Source organism: Megascapheus bottae, chromosome 20, assembly GCF_031878675.1.
Source record: "Megascapheus bottae isolate mThoBot1 chromosome 20, mThoBot2.hap1, whole genome shotgun sequence".
NCBI lineage: Eukaryota > Metazoa > Chordata > Mammalia > Rodentia > Geomyidae > Megascapheus > Megascapheus bottae.
This window is the reverse complement of record NC_143528.1, coordinates 40,202,014-40,217,505: the sequence shown is the minus strand read 5'-3', so window position 1 is coordinate 40,217,505 and position 15,492 is coordinate 40,202,014. Positions and strand designations below refer to the sequence as shown.

The 15,492-nt window shown below is 41.8% G+C and overlaps 1 protein-coding gene across 1 annotated transcript in view; it reads left to right on the top strand.

The window, feature by feature from the left end:
- Nucleotides 1-15,492, top strand: part of Pinx1 (PIN2 (TERF1) interacting telomerase inhibitor 1) — a 55,009-nt gene that overhangs the window by 12,261 nt on the left and 27,256 nt on the right. The window contains exon 6 of the mRNA XM_090353689.1: nucleotides 1,081-1,157. Coding sequence (XP_090209815.1) covers nucleotides 1,081-1,157 — 77 coding nt within the window. The remainder of the gene's footprint in view (nucleotides 1-1,080; nucleotides 1,158-15,492) is intronic.

Sequence of the window (15,492 nt, the reverse complement as noted above, 5' to 3'; positions counted from 1 at the left end):
CTCAGGTGGAAGGGAGGAGAGAGCATCTTGCACTGCCACAGTGGAGCCTGCCTTCTAGCAGAAGCAGGGCACACCGATTGCACCAGCTACCCTGCTACTGCTGTATCCAAACTGGTTCTGGGACCTGGTTTTACATTAAGTTCAAGGGAGTTTTGTTTTTAATTTCATGGAGTCACTCGCCAATATCATATTTGAATGCCCCAGTGGTCATCAATGAACTAGAACCTTCTGGGTCATGACATTACTTTGCTGAGTCAATTGGATAAAGGATGGGGATGGTGGAATCTGGCTGCCAACTCAAAACTCTGATTCCTGTGTTTGAACCACCCTCCTTTCCCCAGGCTTTATATGGAGTGCATACATTTTAAAATGTACTCACTAAGGAGTTGACAAATGAGGATGGGCTTGACTGACTGCTTTTAGAGTACTACCCAGCAGAAGTAGAAATCCAAAATAAATTTTAAATGGTGGGTTCATGGCTTTGAAATTAAGTTAGACCTAGCATTTTAAATAGGCGCCTACATCCTTAGAGCACTACTTTTACCAGAGCTGCTTAGTTTCTTTTACTACCATTATAGTTCAGAACATTTTAAAAAGAAAAACTCCAGTTAATATTTGCATTTACTCCTTGAAAATGTTGCTCATTTAGTTATTGTGATCTTGTATATCAGTAATTATTACGTGAGTAAAAATTTGAAAGTTCTAATATTTTTAATTCTGCATTTCATTATCCCAAATAAGTAGCAGTGTCTCTTTGAAGTGATTGATATCTGTTTTTAAAATAGAGAACCCAAAGAACAAAGATGTGCCTTGAAGGCATACCGGTGGTAGGGCAGGCTTTAAAATGCCGTCTGTCTGCAGCTTGTATGTTCTAGATTGTTTCTGAAACAAGGAGCAGTGTGAGCAGTTCTGGTTCTAAGACAGTGATCATCATCTTCATCAGAGAGTTGTAATTTGTATTGCAGAGCTGTTTATTTCTTGACCACAAACCATCTTCCTATCTCAACATGTATGTTTATGTCTGTGCTCTACACATTGGAACAAATGGTCTTATTCAAAAACATCGTATTGGTTTTCTAGGGAAGGATCTGTCATCTCGGAGTAAAACAGACCTTGATTGCATTTTTGGGAAAAGGCAGAGCAAGAAGACTACTGAGGTATTTGGCCACATGTGTCAAGATGTTCTGTTTTTGTGCTGCTTGTTTTTCAAGGGTGTAGGATTGTTTATACCTGTTATTAGTAGAACTCCCTCTCCCCCCCAAATGCTTTTAGAGGTTTCATACAAAACCTGAACTTTATCCTTGTAATAATAGCTGAGTTTTCTAGGGAATCTTATAGAGGATATATCAATATGAGGGTTAGAGTAAAAAGCTTCCCATTGGTGGTGAGGAGTGGGAATCTGCAAGGTCAGGGCAACCCAGACTGGAAGGCCTACTGGGAGAGCTGCTCCCAGGGTGGCTAAAGATTGGGTTTCTCAAATCATCCTGTGTTCAAAAGTCTGGGCTCAGAAGCTGAATGTGATTCTATGTTCTTCTCTGTCCCACCGGGCCATGTCTCACACAGAGTGGGCTTTATACCTTGCATGTATGCAGAAAATAGAATCTGTTTAACTTGAATCGTGTGCAACCCATATCAAAAGCCTCCCTAAGCACAGTCACTCCTGTCTTTGATAGGCCTGTGGATTTTCATAGAAGTTTGCTTGTATCTATTAAGTTTCACCTGTATTTTCTCTTAATACAGTGTTGCTAAGAGACTATGTTATTTGCAACAGCCCCCACACAGCCAAGGGTGAGAGGCCTTTGATCAGATTTGTTTGAAAATACTTCTTTTGGCTCCTCTCAGTTGGAAGAAATACTGCTATGGTTTTCCTCCATGACCCCCATAGCAGCACTGGCTTGGGATTTATGGTTGACATTGCCAAACATTCTATCTAGTGAATTCATTGTATCTAAGAGGAAATTAATCCACTACATTCCAAGGTTAGAATTTCTCATCAGCTCCATAGGCTAGACAAGGAGCAGCTTAAAGACAACACTTGTGTTGTTCCCAGTTGGACCCAGTTCTGGGTCCCCAGCTTGTGTCTGATTCTGTATGTGTGTATGGTCACATTGTGGAGGTTTGTTAAATTGACTGTCATTGCACTTCTCTTTTTTGAAAATGGATTTCATTGTTATGCATCTTGAAAATCATGGTTTGTACAGATTCAGTGTTGATATTTGAAGTCTCACTCTGAGATGTTTTCATCAATTAATACCTCTTCTCTGTGAGACATTCATCAGCCTCTTTTCCCCTTCCCATGTGTACACTACTGGGGTCCGTAGTAGGTTCTCCAGAGAGGGTTACTGAATGGATGTTTGCTTATGCTATTTAAGGTTTTAAGAAATCTGTCTAGGGGCCAGGAGTTTGGCCTAGTAGTAGAGTGCTTGCCTAGCATGCACAAAGACCCAGGTTCGATTCCTCGGTACTACATACGTAGAAAAAAGCCAGAAGTGGTGCTGAAGCTTAAGTGGTAGAGCTCTGGCCTTGAGAAAGCCCGGGGACAGTGCTCATGCTCAGGCCCTGAACTCAAGCCCAGGACTGGCAGAAAAAAAGAAAAGAAAAGAAATCATTCAAATCTAAGATAATGGCTTTCTGACACCAAGTCTCAGGCTAGAAGCTTGCGATATTGTGTAGAAGTTGAAACATCTGTGTCACAGTGGAGGTTCTGATCAGACTTTTGGTGATTCCATTTCCTTCAACTGCTAAGCCAAGTTCGGCTACTCAGAAGTACTTGCTTAACAAACACAGTGTCTGAAAGCTTTTAACACCCTGTGCCGGGCTACAGTTTCTTTGTGCATCTCATTCCCCATCATCCTTTCTCTCACATGTTGTTGTGCTATACAAACTAGAAAGCAGTACTCTGGAGTAGAGTGCACAAAATCAGACTTGTTTGTATGAAAGAAGGAGATGAAAGCTGCGTGCTGGCAACTCATGCCAATAATCCTAGCTGCGCAGGAGGCTGAGAACTGAGGGTTGTATTTCGCAGTCAGCCTGGGCAGTAAATGAGACTCTTATGTCCATTTAACTACTGAAAACCAGAAGTGGCACTTGGCTGAAAGTGGTAGAGTGCTAGCCTTGAGCAAAAGAAGCTCAGGGACAGTGCCCACACCCTGAGTTCAAGCCCCTGGACTGGCCAAAAAAGAAAAAGAAAAAAAGCAAGCCCCTGGAAAAAAGGAAAAAAAAGGGAGATTATGATTCGATATATTGAATTAAAGTACTTGGGCTTCTTGAGTACCTGAAGGTTTTTGACTTGATTTATCTGCCAGGAGTTGTGCATATAAGTATGGTTTGGTGCATGTGCGTGCACGGGTGCCAGTGTGTGTGGGGGGAGGGGCGCTCATTGGTTTATAGGCTGAAGTTAAAGATACTGAAAAACAAATTCCATTAGGTCCTATCTGGTTGAACTTCCTGATACTCTTGGGTTTTTTCCGTCCCCCACCGTCCCAGTTTCCTTCCTCCATCCAGCTTGTTTCCTGATTTGGCCTTATCACTAGAGAAAATATTCCTGAACTTCATGGAGGGTGGAGAATGTGTTACCAGCAATCCTACTGTGTTTCTCTAATAACAGGCCTGGTGTATAGGCTCTTGGAAAAGAATTGTCAGTTTCTTTACCTCATGGATCTGATTGAATAAGAAACCTTGTCTATGCTTCCAGTAGACCCAGTTAATGATTGATTTCTACTGGTGGCTTTTGTTTTTTTAATAGAAGCACAGCTCTTGTCTGTTATCACAAGATGTCTTTCTTTTCTTTTTTCTTTTTTAAATTATTATTTAGTCTGAAAACTTCCAAGCAGACCTTTTATTTGGTTTTATTTGTGTGTTATTTTAGACTATTCCTTCCTCTGCTTGGACTCAGTCCTTTAAAATGCTTCACAGGGAAATCAAAAGGAAGAATCTTTTCTTTCTGTTTTAATTGAATTTTTTCTTGAAATATCTTTTGGTTAAGTTCTGTTTTCCTTCCATTGTGTGTGTGTGTGTGTGTGTGCGTGTGTGTGCGTGTGTGTGTGTGTGTGTGTGTGTGTGTGTGTGTGTGTGTGTGTGTCTGAGCCTGAGCACTGTCCTTGGACTTTCTCTACCACTTGAGTCTTAGGACCAGCACCACTTCTGGCTTTTTTTCTATGTATTTGGAACCAAGGAATGGAACCTGGGTCTTCGTGCATGCTAGGCAAGCACTCTACCACTAGGCCAACCTCCTGACCCCTCATTGTAGATTTTTATACTAAAAAACTATATAACTGAGGTAGGTTGAGTTTCATAGTGTTTTACCAAGGTGGCACCCTCTTTCGTTGCCTGTGTTCTGCCCACACTGTGCTGGCACAAAGCTGGGCAGGGTGTCAAAGGCAGTGGCTTTCCCAGCCAATTGATGCTAATCTTTTGAAGAAGAGCCTTTTAGTGAAACTTAGACCAAGCCTGTAAAAAAGAAATAAATGCACTTGAGCTTTAAAACTTTTCCCCCAGCCATGATTACTTTATTAATTATTGTAGTCTTTTGACCATTGATACCAGAGTCAAGATTCAAAATATCCTCTCCAAGTTGGACATTCTTGTACCTCTTCAAGGTAAAATTTTATAAAGATATGTGAAGCCCCATTTAATCCTGGAAAGATATGATTTGGTAGTAGTTAAATGAAACATAAGTTACAAGATAGGGCATGTAACCTGACCACAAATTTAGCTTAAACTGAAACTTGTAGCATAATACCTGCCTATGTGAAAGCAACAGGACTTTTGATCATTTCCTGCTTAGAAGCTCTTTGGGCTGAGTGTTCAGGCCTGGGTACTGGGTTTTTGTTTGTTGTTTTTTTTTTTTCTTTTGGTAGGAATATGTGCAGTTTTCTAGAAGGTATGCTGTGCATACCTGACAGAATTGGGTATGTTTAGGAGACAAGCAGTAAGGAAAAGGAAGGAAGAGTCTCAGTGGATGAGACTTGGAGCAGTATTTCTGCTCAGAGCATTTTGGCCAGCATAGCTGGCCAGTGGAAGGTTGCACTTTGAGGTTGGCTTCCTAAAGAATCACTTCTGTAGGTAAGGAGGTAAGTCTGAGCCTAGGACCTCAGCCCTGTCCCTATCCCTCTCTGTTTCTGAAAAGAGAGTTGTAAACTCCCATAGGAAGCACTTCTAATGAACCAGTTTTGCTTGGAAGTTTCACAGTTTGTTAGGCTTCAAGGAAACATTACTTAGATTTTTGTCAGTACTGAGGCTTGAACTCAAGTCCTGGACGTTGTCTTTGAGCTTTTTTGCTCAAGCCTGTAGCGCTCTACCACTTGTGCTACAGCCACACTTCTAGCTAGGTTCTTGATTCTCATGCAATAGGCAATTTTTTTTTTTTGCTTTTGACAAAGAGAAGAATGGTCTTTCATATGTTGTTCAAATCAGAAATCAGATAGCCCTAAGATACAATAGCAAGTCATCTGTCAGTTATTTGAAAAGCTAAATGTCGAAGGGGCAGGTAGCTTTGTTGATATTCCTAGTTCATTTATAAGCTTGGGTTTTCAAAGATGACTTCAGTGATCCTCCATTTCATATGTTCTTCTAGATTGACTGTGGGAAGTAGCATACCCTGCTCCCTTCTTTTTTTTTTTTTTTTTTGCCAGTCCTGGGCTTGAGCTCAGGGCCTAAGCACTGTCCTTGGACTTCTCTCAAGGCTAGAGCTCTACTGCTTGAGCCTCAGCACCACTTCCAGCTTTTTTTCTGTGTATGTGGTACTGAGGAATTGAACCCGGGTCTTCATGCATGCTAGGCAAGCACTCTACCACTAGGCCAAACTCCCAGCCCACCCTGCTCCCTTCTCATACTTCAGTAGGCCTGTGACTTGCTTGTAATTCAGAGACAACGAGTCCTACACACCTAGTGTTAGGGCTATAATAGGACTTCCAAGGTTTTGTGAGTTGGACATTGGCTCTTGAAACCTCAAGGTAAGTAGTCCAGCTGCCTTGGTTCCCCACATGGTAGGGAAGCCCAGCTCCCAGACTAACCTTGCTAAGAGACCCTGATCTACGAGGTGTCCAACTATAAGGAGACCCCATGAAGAAAGGGTCCCCAGACACCCCTTGCTCTGCCATGTGTTACCTAAAACTGCATTGAGAGAACCTGACTCAGAACTGTTTGGTCAAGCCTGAGCCACTGAGTTTTCTGTTCTTCCATAAGAAGTGTGATGTACTGGTATTTATTTAATGGAAAGCACTGAAAACCTTAAAGGTATAAAATCTTAACTGTTCTAATAGTGTTTATTGGGCACCTAGTATGTGCCTAAAATTTTTTCTAATTGCTAAAAATACAAAGACAGTAGGACTTGGCCCTCTTGAAGACTTCATGGTCCTTTGCTAGAGGAGGTATTGACATTTCTATTAACGTGCAATAGGATGTTTGCTATATGTTTTCCCATAGCAGGTTAATGATCTTTCTTAAAATGTCCCTACCATGCTTCAAACCTGTCCTGGTTTCTCTGTGACTCTGAAAGTGAAGCCACATCTTTACATTGGTGTAGCGTCTCCCATGAGCCTCCCCCACACAGGTGTAGTTACTGCCCTTCATCTGTCTCTTGGGCACTCCGTCATGGTTATTGACTCCTGGCTCTTACTGTTTTTGTCTCAGGTTTAAGTACTAGAGGGTTCTGTGTGGTATATTTTTGATCAGATGTTATTCCACGGGCCTTCCTTGATTGAAAAGTGAACAATAAGCTCCCTGACTGGCTTGTGCCCTTGGCCTTTCTTTACTTTCTTTGAAGTAGTCATCATTTGATAAAATCAAATGTTTACTGTTTCTGGTCTCCCTTCAGTAGATTAGAACCCCTTAAGGATAGAAGATTTTGTATTTCTTTTTTTCCCCATATATTTTTTATTGTAATTAATAAAAGGGTTACATTATATTCACCAGATAGAGGGTGCATTATTTCACATACATCGATACTCTTTCTCATGTCTTGGTCCCCATTTCCCTCATCCTTGCCCCTCATCTTGTTTTTCCCCCTTCGGATAGGGAAGGAAGGCATCAATTCTTATCACGATGTCAGGAAAAGCATTGTAGAAAAACTGACAGCTGACAGTTGAGCAAAGCTAAAAGGTAAGATCTCTGTGGAGAGTAAGAACAAGGAGAGAAGAAGCAACATAATGACTTATCCTAGCCTCAGGTACAAATTCAGGTGAAGTTCCTTCAGATAAGTATAAATGTGGGGGGGGGAAACTGATGTTGACAGAGTGAAGCAAGCAGTGAATCTTGTCCACAAGCTTCCAAATATATAGTTACGTCAATGATGATGATGAATTATGTAGGTGATGATTATAATGACAACAATGACGACGACGACTACTACTAAGACAACAATGAAATCGCTCTTTGAGACAAATGGAAAATGGTTTTATCTTCTCTGACACAGACTGCTAGTTTGTGACCTTTGGTTTTATCGGGAGACAAGGGCAGGTAGCTCTGTGTGTTTCATTGCAGGGTTTCATAGGGATTGTGGGGTGTTGCGAGTGTAAGGTGGTGTACTAAGCATGGTATAGTATCTTGGGTATGGGAGCATCCTGGCATTTGAATGTCTGTGTCTTTTTGTGCTTCTGGGGCTTGTCATAGGCATTAGACTGAAGGAGAAATGTGGGGACCTTGCAGGCCAGTGTGAAGCCATCTGGCCAGGATGGGGAATGTGGGAGTAGCGTTTGACCCTAGGATGCTGGAAGCTCCTCCAGGTCATAGTGCAGGAAATCATTCCAGTGAGTAAGAAGCATTACATTATAGCTGAAGTTCCTATCGAGCTCAGCTCTGATCAAGGAAAAAGCGAGATATTGACTTTTTTAGTGCCTGTTCTATCAGTGGCCTGTTAATCACCAGAGGATAAATTATTGCTCTTCAGAAACACAGAAATAGGAAGAGATGCTTCTTGGCATGCAGGCATTTGTACCTTTCTTTTTTCTTTTTTTCCCTCTATTGGTATAGGATCTTTCCTCTAGCCATTTGCTCCTTGGGGGTTTTGTTAAGGACTGAAGGGACACTGAAGGGAGCTCTTTTGATTTATCTTTTATCCTTTCCTTTTGGTCAGTCCACAGGGCTAAAATAGCCGAGTTGGCTTTAATATGTTGCCATTAGAGACCAAACATTAGCTGAAATAAACCATCATGCCTCACAATGAAAAATGTCCCCTGATTGGCTAATTAATCAGTCAAAGGGGAATGACATGGCTCTCGGCTTGAGGGACTCTGCTAGAGAGAAACAGGCTGTTGATAAATGGTTTTCCAACAAATTCATATATCAAGGAAACTTAGTCATTTTTTAACTACAGTTTGTGTGACTGCAATTTTTTTCCAACTTTTTTCTGCTGTTCTTGCTGTTTAGGCTGTGTTTTTGTGCTGTTGATAGAATAATATAGGATTTTCAGGTGTGAGAAAATGAATGCTTTTAACTTATTCATGTTTGTTAGGCTCATTGGTTTTGACTACCTGGGTTTATCAGTAGGTAAAAAATCAGTTTTCCCCCAAATTTTGAAATAATCTTTTCTTACGTCCCTTCAAAGTTAACGTCTCCAGGTTCTGGTCTGCACTGCCTGAGTTTAAATCCTGCAGTTGCTGGCGGGGAGCTCCTGACCAGTCATCTCACCTCTCCTCTCTGCAGGCCTCAGGGCCTCGTTGCTCACCTGGGGTAGTGTGGGTCTCCCCTAACCAGGTGTGGTGAGGACTGAAGGAGATCATCTTAAAGCTCCTCTCTGTGGGTCTGGCTTTTTTTCTTTTTTGTTTTTGTTGTTGTTGAACTCTGGGCGTGGGCGTTGCCCCTGAGCTCTTCAGCTCAAGGGTAGCACTCTACCACTTGAGCCACAGCACCACTTCCCGCGTGTTTGTTTGTTTTTTTAATCAAAGTAATATATGAACACAGATATAAAGCTGTTAAGCTTATAATGAAAAATAGTTTGTAATGGAAAACAGCATTCTTCACTCAGATCCCATGCAATTCCATCTCCCAAGCCCACTCCCCAAGGCCCTTTTCAGTTCTTTTAAAATGCTAAATCATCCTTGTGTTTTTGCATGATGTTTTACCTTGACTTTTTAGTTCATATTTGCATCATGAATTTTATTCCCAACTTGAGACTGATTCTTGGCCCTGTTAGTGCTCTTACCCTGGACCAAAAATAAAATAAATATTTGAGATCCTTTTCCACACACAGTTCTCTCCCATCTCTTGCCCTAGCCTTTTGGGTGTGAGGCTGAGTCAGCCTGAGGAAGCCCTCTTCCAGGTGTAGGCACTGGTCGGTCCTTCCACCACACTGCCCTTTGGTGTACTGCTCTTGCTTCTTCCAAGGGGCCAGCCAAGCACTTTTGTTATCTAAAGCGTGTCATGAATACACCATTCTAACTTACTTCACAGGAACACATCACTATGGTTACTCCCAGCCCAGAAGCCTTTCGTGTGATTCCTTCCAGCAGTGAGCTGCCCCTTCCGGTTCTTCCTCCAGAGAGGCTTCATCGGTCAGGTGCTCTGACCAGTGGGGACTGGCCCTCTTGGGAAAGACGAGTAGAAACTGCAGTTATGGTATTTAAGTAGGAAGAGGAATGAACTTTGTGCCAGTAGTATCTGCCTCAATTTCATAACTGTCAGTTACTACCTTTGTGCCCTGAACCACATCTTAACTTCTCTGGTCCTGCATTTTAGATTAAAGCTAAAACGGAAGGAATTGCTTCATTGGAGGATGATGGTGAGTGGATTGTACTCTTACTCAGAGTTGTAAAGAAGAAAATAAGGGCCGGGAGCATAGCCTAGTAGTAGAGTGCTCACCTTGCATGCATGAAGCCCTGAAGAAGAAAATAAAATTACTCAGCACACTTTTGGTTTCTTATGTACCTAGAGTAATTGAATAATGAACTTTAGTATGATTTTGTTATTTCCTCTGACTCATGCAATCGGAACATCACAGGGCCTGTTGGTTTTGTATTTTTTTTTCTTTTTATTGCCAGTCCTGGGCCTTGAACTCAGGGCCTGGACACTGTCCTTGGGCTTTCTCAAGGCTAGAGCTCTACCACTTGAGCCACAGCACCATTTCTGGCTTTTCTCTATGTATGTGGTACCGAGGAGACAAACCCAGGTCTTCGTGCATGCTAGGCAAGCACTCTACCACTAGGCTAAAGGCTAAACTCCCAGCCCGACCCTGGTTTTGTATTTTTAATACCTTTTTCTCCATTCCTACCTGGTGAAACCATTCCTGGTTCTTACTGTTCCTGAACTGTAATCCCGGTATCCTCCCCAATCCCAGCTTTTCCTTTCTTGAAAGTACTCTGTTATTCATATTGCCCAAATAATCTTGTTTTCTACTATGTCCAGAGCAAGTTGGTCAAGGGTCTAGTGTTTTGTGTGACCCTCGACCAGTTTGCTCTCATTTCTTTTCTGAATACTAATGCCTGCTGGTCCATTATACACCAGCACCCTTTTCGGCCTCCTTTGTGGTACCCACACTTCTCCTCTGTATTTGAGGCCTTGCCTTGTCCACATTGCCCTCTGTAGCTCATGCCCTGCTTCTCCTGCTGAGATGGGAAAAGGAGTGCAGTTGTTCTGTCACAAGCATTAGCCACAAAGTCCTCACTCACTTATTCAAGCTGTGGGTTTTCATTGGGTCTTTGTTTGCGAGGGTCTTTGCTGGGATCAAGTGATACTGCAGTGGAGAAGACACCTCAGTGGTGGTGACAGTGGGTCACTACCAACACTGGCCTCCTTGTTAGTGGCCCCTAATGGAGGTAGTCTGGCATTGCTTTGTGAGTGTTAGTTATTTTTCAAATGATAAACTTAAGTTCATGCCTTAGTCCTGTCATTTGCCCTCAGGGCAAGGGTATAAATTTTAGAACTCAAAGACATGAACTGTCCATGTCTTCCTTTGATTTTCAAAAAAGGAAACTGAGGACTCTAGGGGTTAAACTTGTCTCCTACAGAACATAGCCTAGAGAATTCCAGAATCATTTGTTAGTGCATAAGGGTGCTTATATGCAGCTGGGCCATTTCTGTGCTAAGCTTCTGCTTCTCTCTTGGGAAAATGGGGATGATGGGTCATTGCTAAAGTAATGAGTGTCACTGTTACCCTGAAGGAATCAGCATATGCCTGGGTCATGTTCATTGTGGCTTAGTAGGTCAGTAACCAAGTTTAAGTGTGAATTTTTTAAGCCACAGGTGGGAGAGCCATTTCATTCCTTTACATCCTCCCCTCACTTGGCTCTGCAGGGTGAGGCATGGTGACTCCACAGCACTAGAAAGAAGATGCTGAACTTTTGATATCATAGGAGTCCCCTTTTTTTAGAAATATATCCAAAATATGCATATCTCAGTCTTACTGAGCTTGTCATAATAAAATCCAAAGGAGATGATTTGGGCCAGTTTGTCATCCCCGTCCTTGAAGATATGGGTCCAGCTGAGCTGAAGACCAGGATCCAGAGGTTTGACTTGAGACTGGGAGCACAAGAAAGGAATGTGGTCATCTTTTCTTTTTTTCTTTTTTAAGGAGGCTAATATAGCATTAAGTTGCTTTTTATTCTCAGTTATGTCATATAGATTAACACTTTTCTGTTGTTTTAATTATCCAGGACTAAGACAGTTTGTTCACAATTGTATTTTCATCAACACTGAACAATTCTCAATAACCTTGTGTAAAGTCTGATAATTTCTGATGGGGTAAGCATCCTTTAGCAGTTGGGTAACGTAAATTAGACAGGTTCACTCACCAGATTCTGTCTTTAGACTTAGGTTAGGTTATGTTCCTGTATTCAATGTCTAACTGGAAATGAGAATATAGGAATTGAATATAATTTAGGTCAGAAAAGAGAAGGAAAAGCATCTTAAAAGAGCATAAGTAATGGGTATAGACATGGTGCTGTGTGGAGGAAGTGCAGAGGCTCTCTCATCTTGTAGTCCCTGGCCCAGGCCTGACTGCCATCTACTCCTTTGGCCGTCAGCAGGAATTTGACCCCTCTGAGCCTCAGTAATCAGCAGTGACAAAAGCCTAGCAGTGACTGATCCATATACTCTTTTCAGAACAAGTTCCGTTTTGTCAGAAGTTACCCCAGCCAGGAAAAAGCCTTTTTGCCTAGTGTAACACTCTTGAGGTTCATAGTCTTCTTCTCATTCTTTAAACTTTGTCCTCCCTTGACCTGCTGCCCACTGATTTAGTTGATGGTCTTGGGCTATATCTATTCTTAGAGGCCAAGCCCCTTCACTCAGTTGATGCAGGGGTCACAGTTTTGCCTAGTCGCCAAAATTGAGGGCCATGGTGGTGGGATTGAATGGCTGTGGCCTTGGTACTTACCCGGGTTAGGACTGTGTGACTCTGCCCTTCCCTGTATGCTTTCTCCTAGTCAAGCTATCATTTGGACACTTATGGCTCTATCAGTCAAGCAAGTATGATGGTGAATGAATTGGCAGGTGGCAGAATGCAGAGTACACAGCAGAGCTAGACAGAGCAAAGATGTAAAGAGGAGCCATGGCTCTTCATCTCCCAAGCAGCTGGCAGGCTAGTCTAAGCCCCAAGAGAAACCCATGCTTTTTGTACTGGATGTCATTAATAGCATGAAGCATGAATGTATATTTGTAGTAAAATGAGTGACCAGGTCTATGTTCCACTGTTTTGTTACTTTTTCTGTCCAAACAAAGCAGATGAAAGTTCAAATTGGGCTTGAACCCAGGGCTTGGGCACTGTCCCTGAGCTTTTTTTGCTCAAGGCTGCTCTCTAACCACTTAAGCCACAACTCTGTTATCAGCTTATAAATTAATTTTTTAATAAGAAAAATAGAAATGTCTTCTCTAACTGCTGTGTTTTATTGAAATAAAATGTGCTTCAGCTTATCAGTTTTCTAAGAAAGTTGGGAGTATATTTCTGGATACTTTCTTATAATTTGCGTGATAGAAGCCACTACTTTAAAATAGAGGGCAAAAAATTGTATGCAGGCAAAACATATACCTTGAGCGCCATTAATGACATGTAACCATCTTAGAAAGCAGGAAGGGATTTTTTTCTTAATATGCAAGCAGATGGGCCTCTTTTTCTGCTGGATATAATTGTCAGGATGATGATTGAGGATCTAATAACATTTCTTTTGTGTACAATTTAGGAGAACAGAATGTCTTCTACAGAGAGGGCACTAGGGGGAGCAGCTGAGCAATGACGCCACTGCCTCCAGTTTGTGACTGGCTTCAGGCCTCACCTGGACCCTTGAAGTCAGTAGTTTTATCAGACTCCCAGGTGACTAGAATGCATAATTTCAGAAATATAGACTTGGCCATTTTAATAAATTTACCTTGCATTTAGAAAGAGTGGCAACTGATGAGAAGATGTTAGGGTTGGTTTTTTTTGTTTGTTTGTTTGTTTTTGCCAGTCCTGGGCTTGAGCTCAGGGACTGAGCTCTGTCCTTGGGATTTTTCAAGACTAGTGCTCTACCACTTGAGCCTCAGCACCACTTCCGGCTTTTTCCTATGTATGTGGTACCGAGGAATCGAACCTGGGTCTTTGTGCATGCTAGGCAGGTACTCTACCACTAGCCCAAACTCCCAGCCCCAAGATATTAGTTTTAACAAGGTTACTGCCAAGAGACTGTTCAGATACCCACATTGCAGCCTTTGTGCTTCCTGCTTATCTTTTCTACTCAGGTATCCAACTTCCAGGCTGGCTGATTAAGAGAAATTTTATATACATGTGTTTTTATATATATCTATATCTATATGTGTATCTATCTATCTATATAAAATGTACACACATATATAACATACATGTATATAAAGTAAAAATATGCCACTATACTGATGTTTTCTTTTTAGCTGTGCATTAGTTATAAACTGGTATCAGCATGTAATCACAGTAACTTACTCCAGGATTTGGGAGGGGGTGGAAATTTGCTTGCAACAATAGCTCCTTTAAAACTGAGGATTGTGCTGTTTAGTGTTTGTTATGTATAAGCCTATTGCACATGCACATATAATCATTAATGGGCACGTAACAGTATTTATTCAGGCTAGATTATATAATAAGAGAAATTCATCATAATTTCCCCAAATTTTGTCTTGATTGTTATTCAAAGAGACCTGCAAATTGGTAGGACTAATCTGAATGGAGCCCTGCCTGGCTTTTTGGGGGGGAGGGGGGTCAGTTGTGGGGCTTGAACTCTGGGACTGGCTCCCTGAGCTCTTCAACTCAAGGTTAGTGCTCTACCACTTTGAGCCATAGTGCCACTTCCAGTTTTTGGATGGTTAATTGGAAATAAGTGTCTCATGGTATTTTGGTGCCCTGGCTGAGATCTGAGGATCTCAGCCTCCTGAGTAGCTAGGATTACAGGCATGATAGCTATGGGCTTTTTAAAGTAAACAACAAACATATAACTCTTCCTGAAAAGTCATTTCAATACTTTATGGTTTCTTTACTGAAGAATACTTGCTTTTAATTCCAGTGAAGTTGTAAGTTTTGTTTCTTTTTTTTTTTTTTGCCAGTCCTGGGCTTGAACTCAGGGCCTGAGCACTGTCCTTGGACGTTCTCAAAGCTAGAACTCTACGACTTGAGCCTCAGCACCACTTCCGGCTTTTTCTATATATGTGGTACCAAGGAATCGAACCCGGGTCTTTGTGCATGATAGGCAAGCACTTTAACCACTAGGCCAAATTCCTGGCCCCTTTTAAAATTTTTTTTTTCTTTCTTTCTTTTTTTTTTTTGCCTGTCCTGGGCTTGAGCTCAGGGCCTGAGCACTGTCCTTGGACTTTCTCAAGGCTAGAGCTCTACCACTTGAGCCTCAGCACCACTTCTGGCTTTTTTCTAGGTATGTGGTACCGAGGAATTGAACCCGGGTCTTCTTGCATGCTAGGCAAGCACTTTAACCACTAGGCCAAACTCCCAGCCCCTAAGTTTCGTTTCTTGTATCGAACTGGAATGGTTGCGATAAGAAATTTTCTGCCCTTCGTGTGTCCCTGCACATTTTGTACAGAAGGGACCTAGTTCTCTTGTACCACTTACGAATTACTAAATGGAATTATTAAGAATTCTTACATTCTGACTGAAAGTGGGCTACTTGTGTTCTGTTTTTCTTTTTTTTTTTTTTTAAACCAGTCTTAGGCTTGAGCTCAGGGCCTAAGAACTCTCCTTGGGCTTTCTCAAGGCTGGAGCTCTACCACTTGAGCCACAGCATTACTTGTGGATTTTTCTATATATGTGGTACTGAGGAACCGAACCTGGGTCTTCCTGAATGCTGGACAAACACTCTACCACCAGGCCACACTCCCAGCCCTCTTTTACTTTAAGTTCTTTGAAAATACCAGAGTTAATGTGGGGTGCTTTTGGTCTTGATGAATCCTTAGAAATAAAAGTAAAGTTCAGATCCTTTGCTGGTTGTCCATGTTTAAGTTTCTTCTAAATCTTGGATTTAAGGGTTCTCTTTTACTTTGAATAAAATAAAAATGATTTACTCAGTTATAAACTGCAGTAATCTACATGGCTTAGGGCCTGTTTATCTT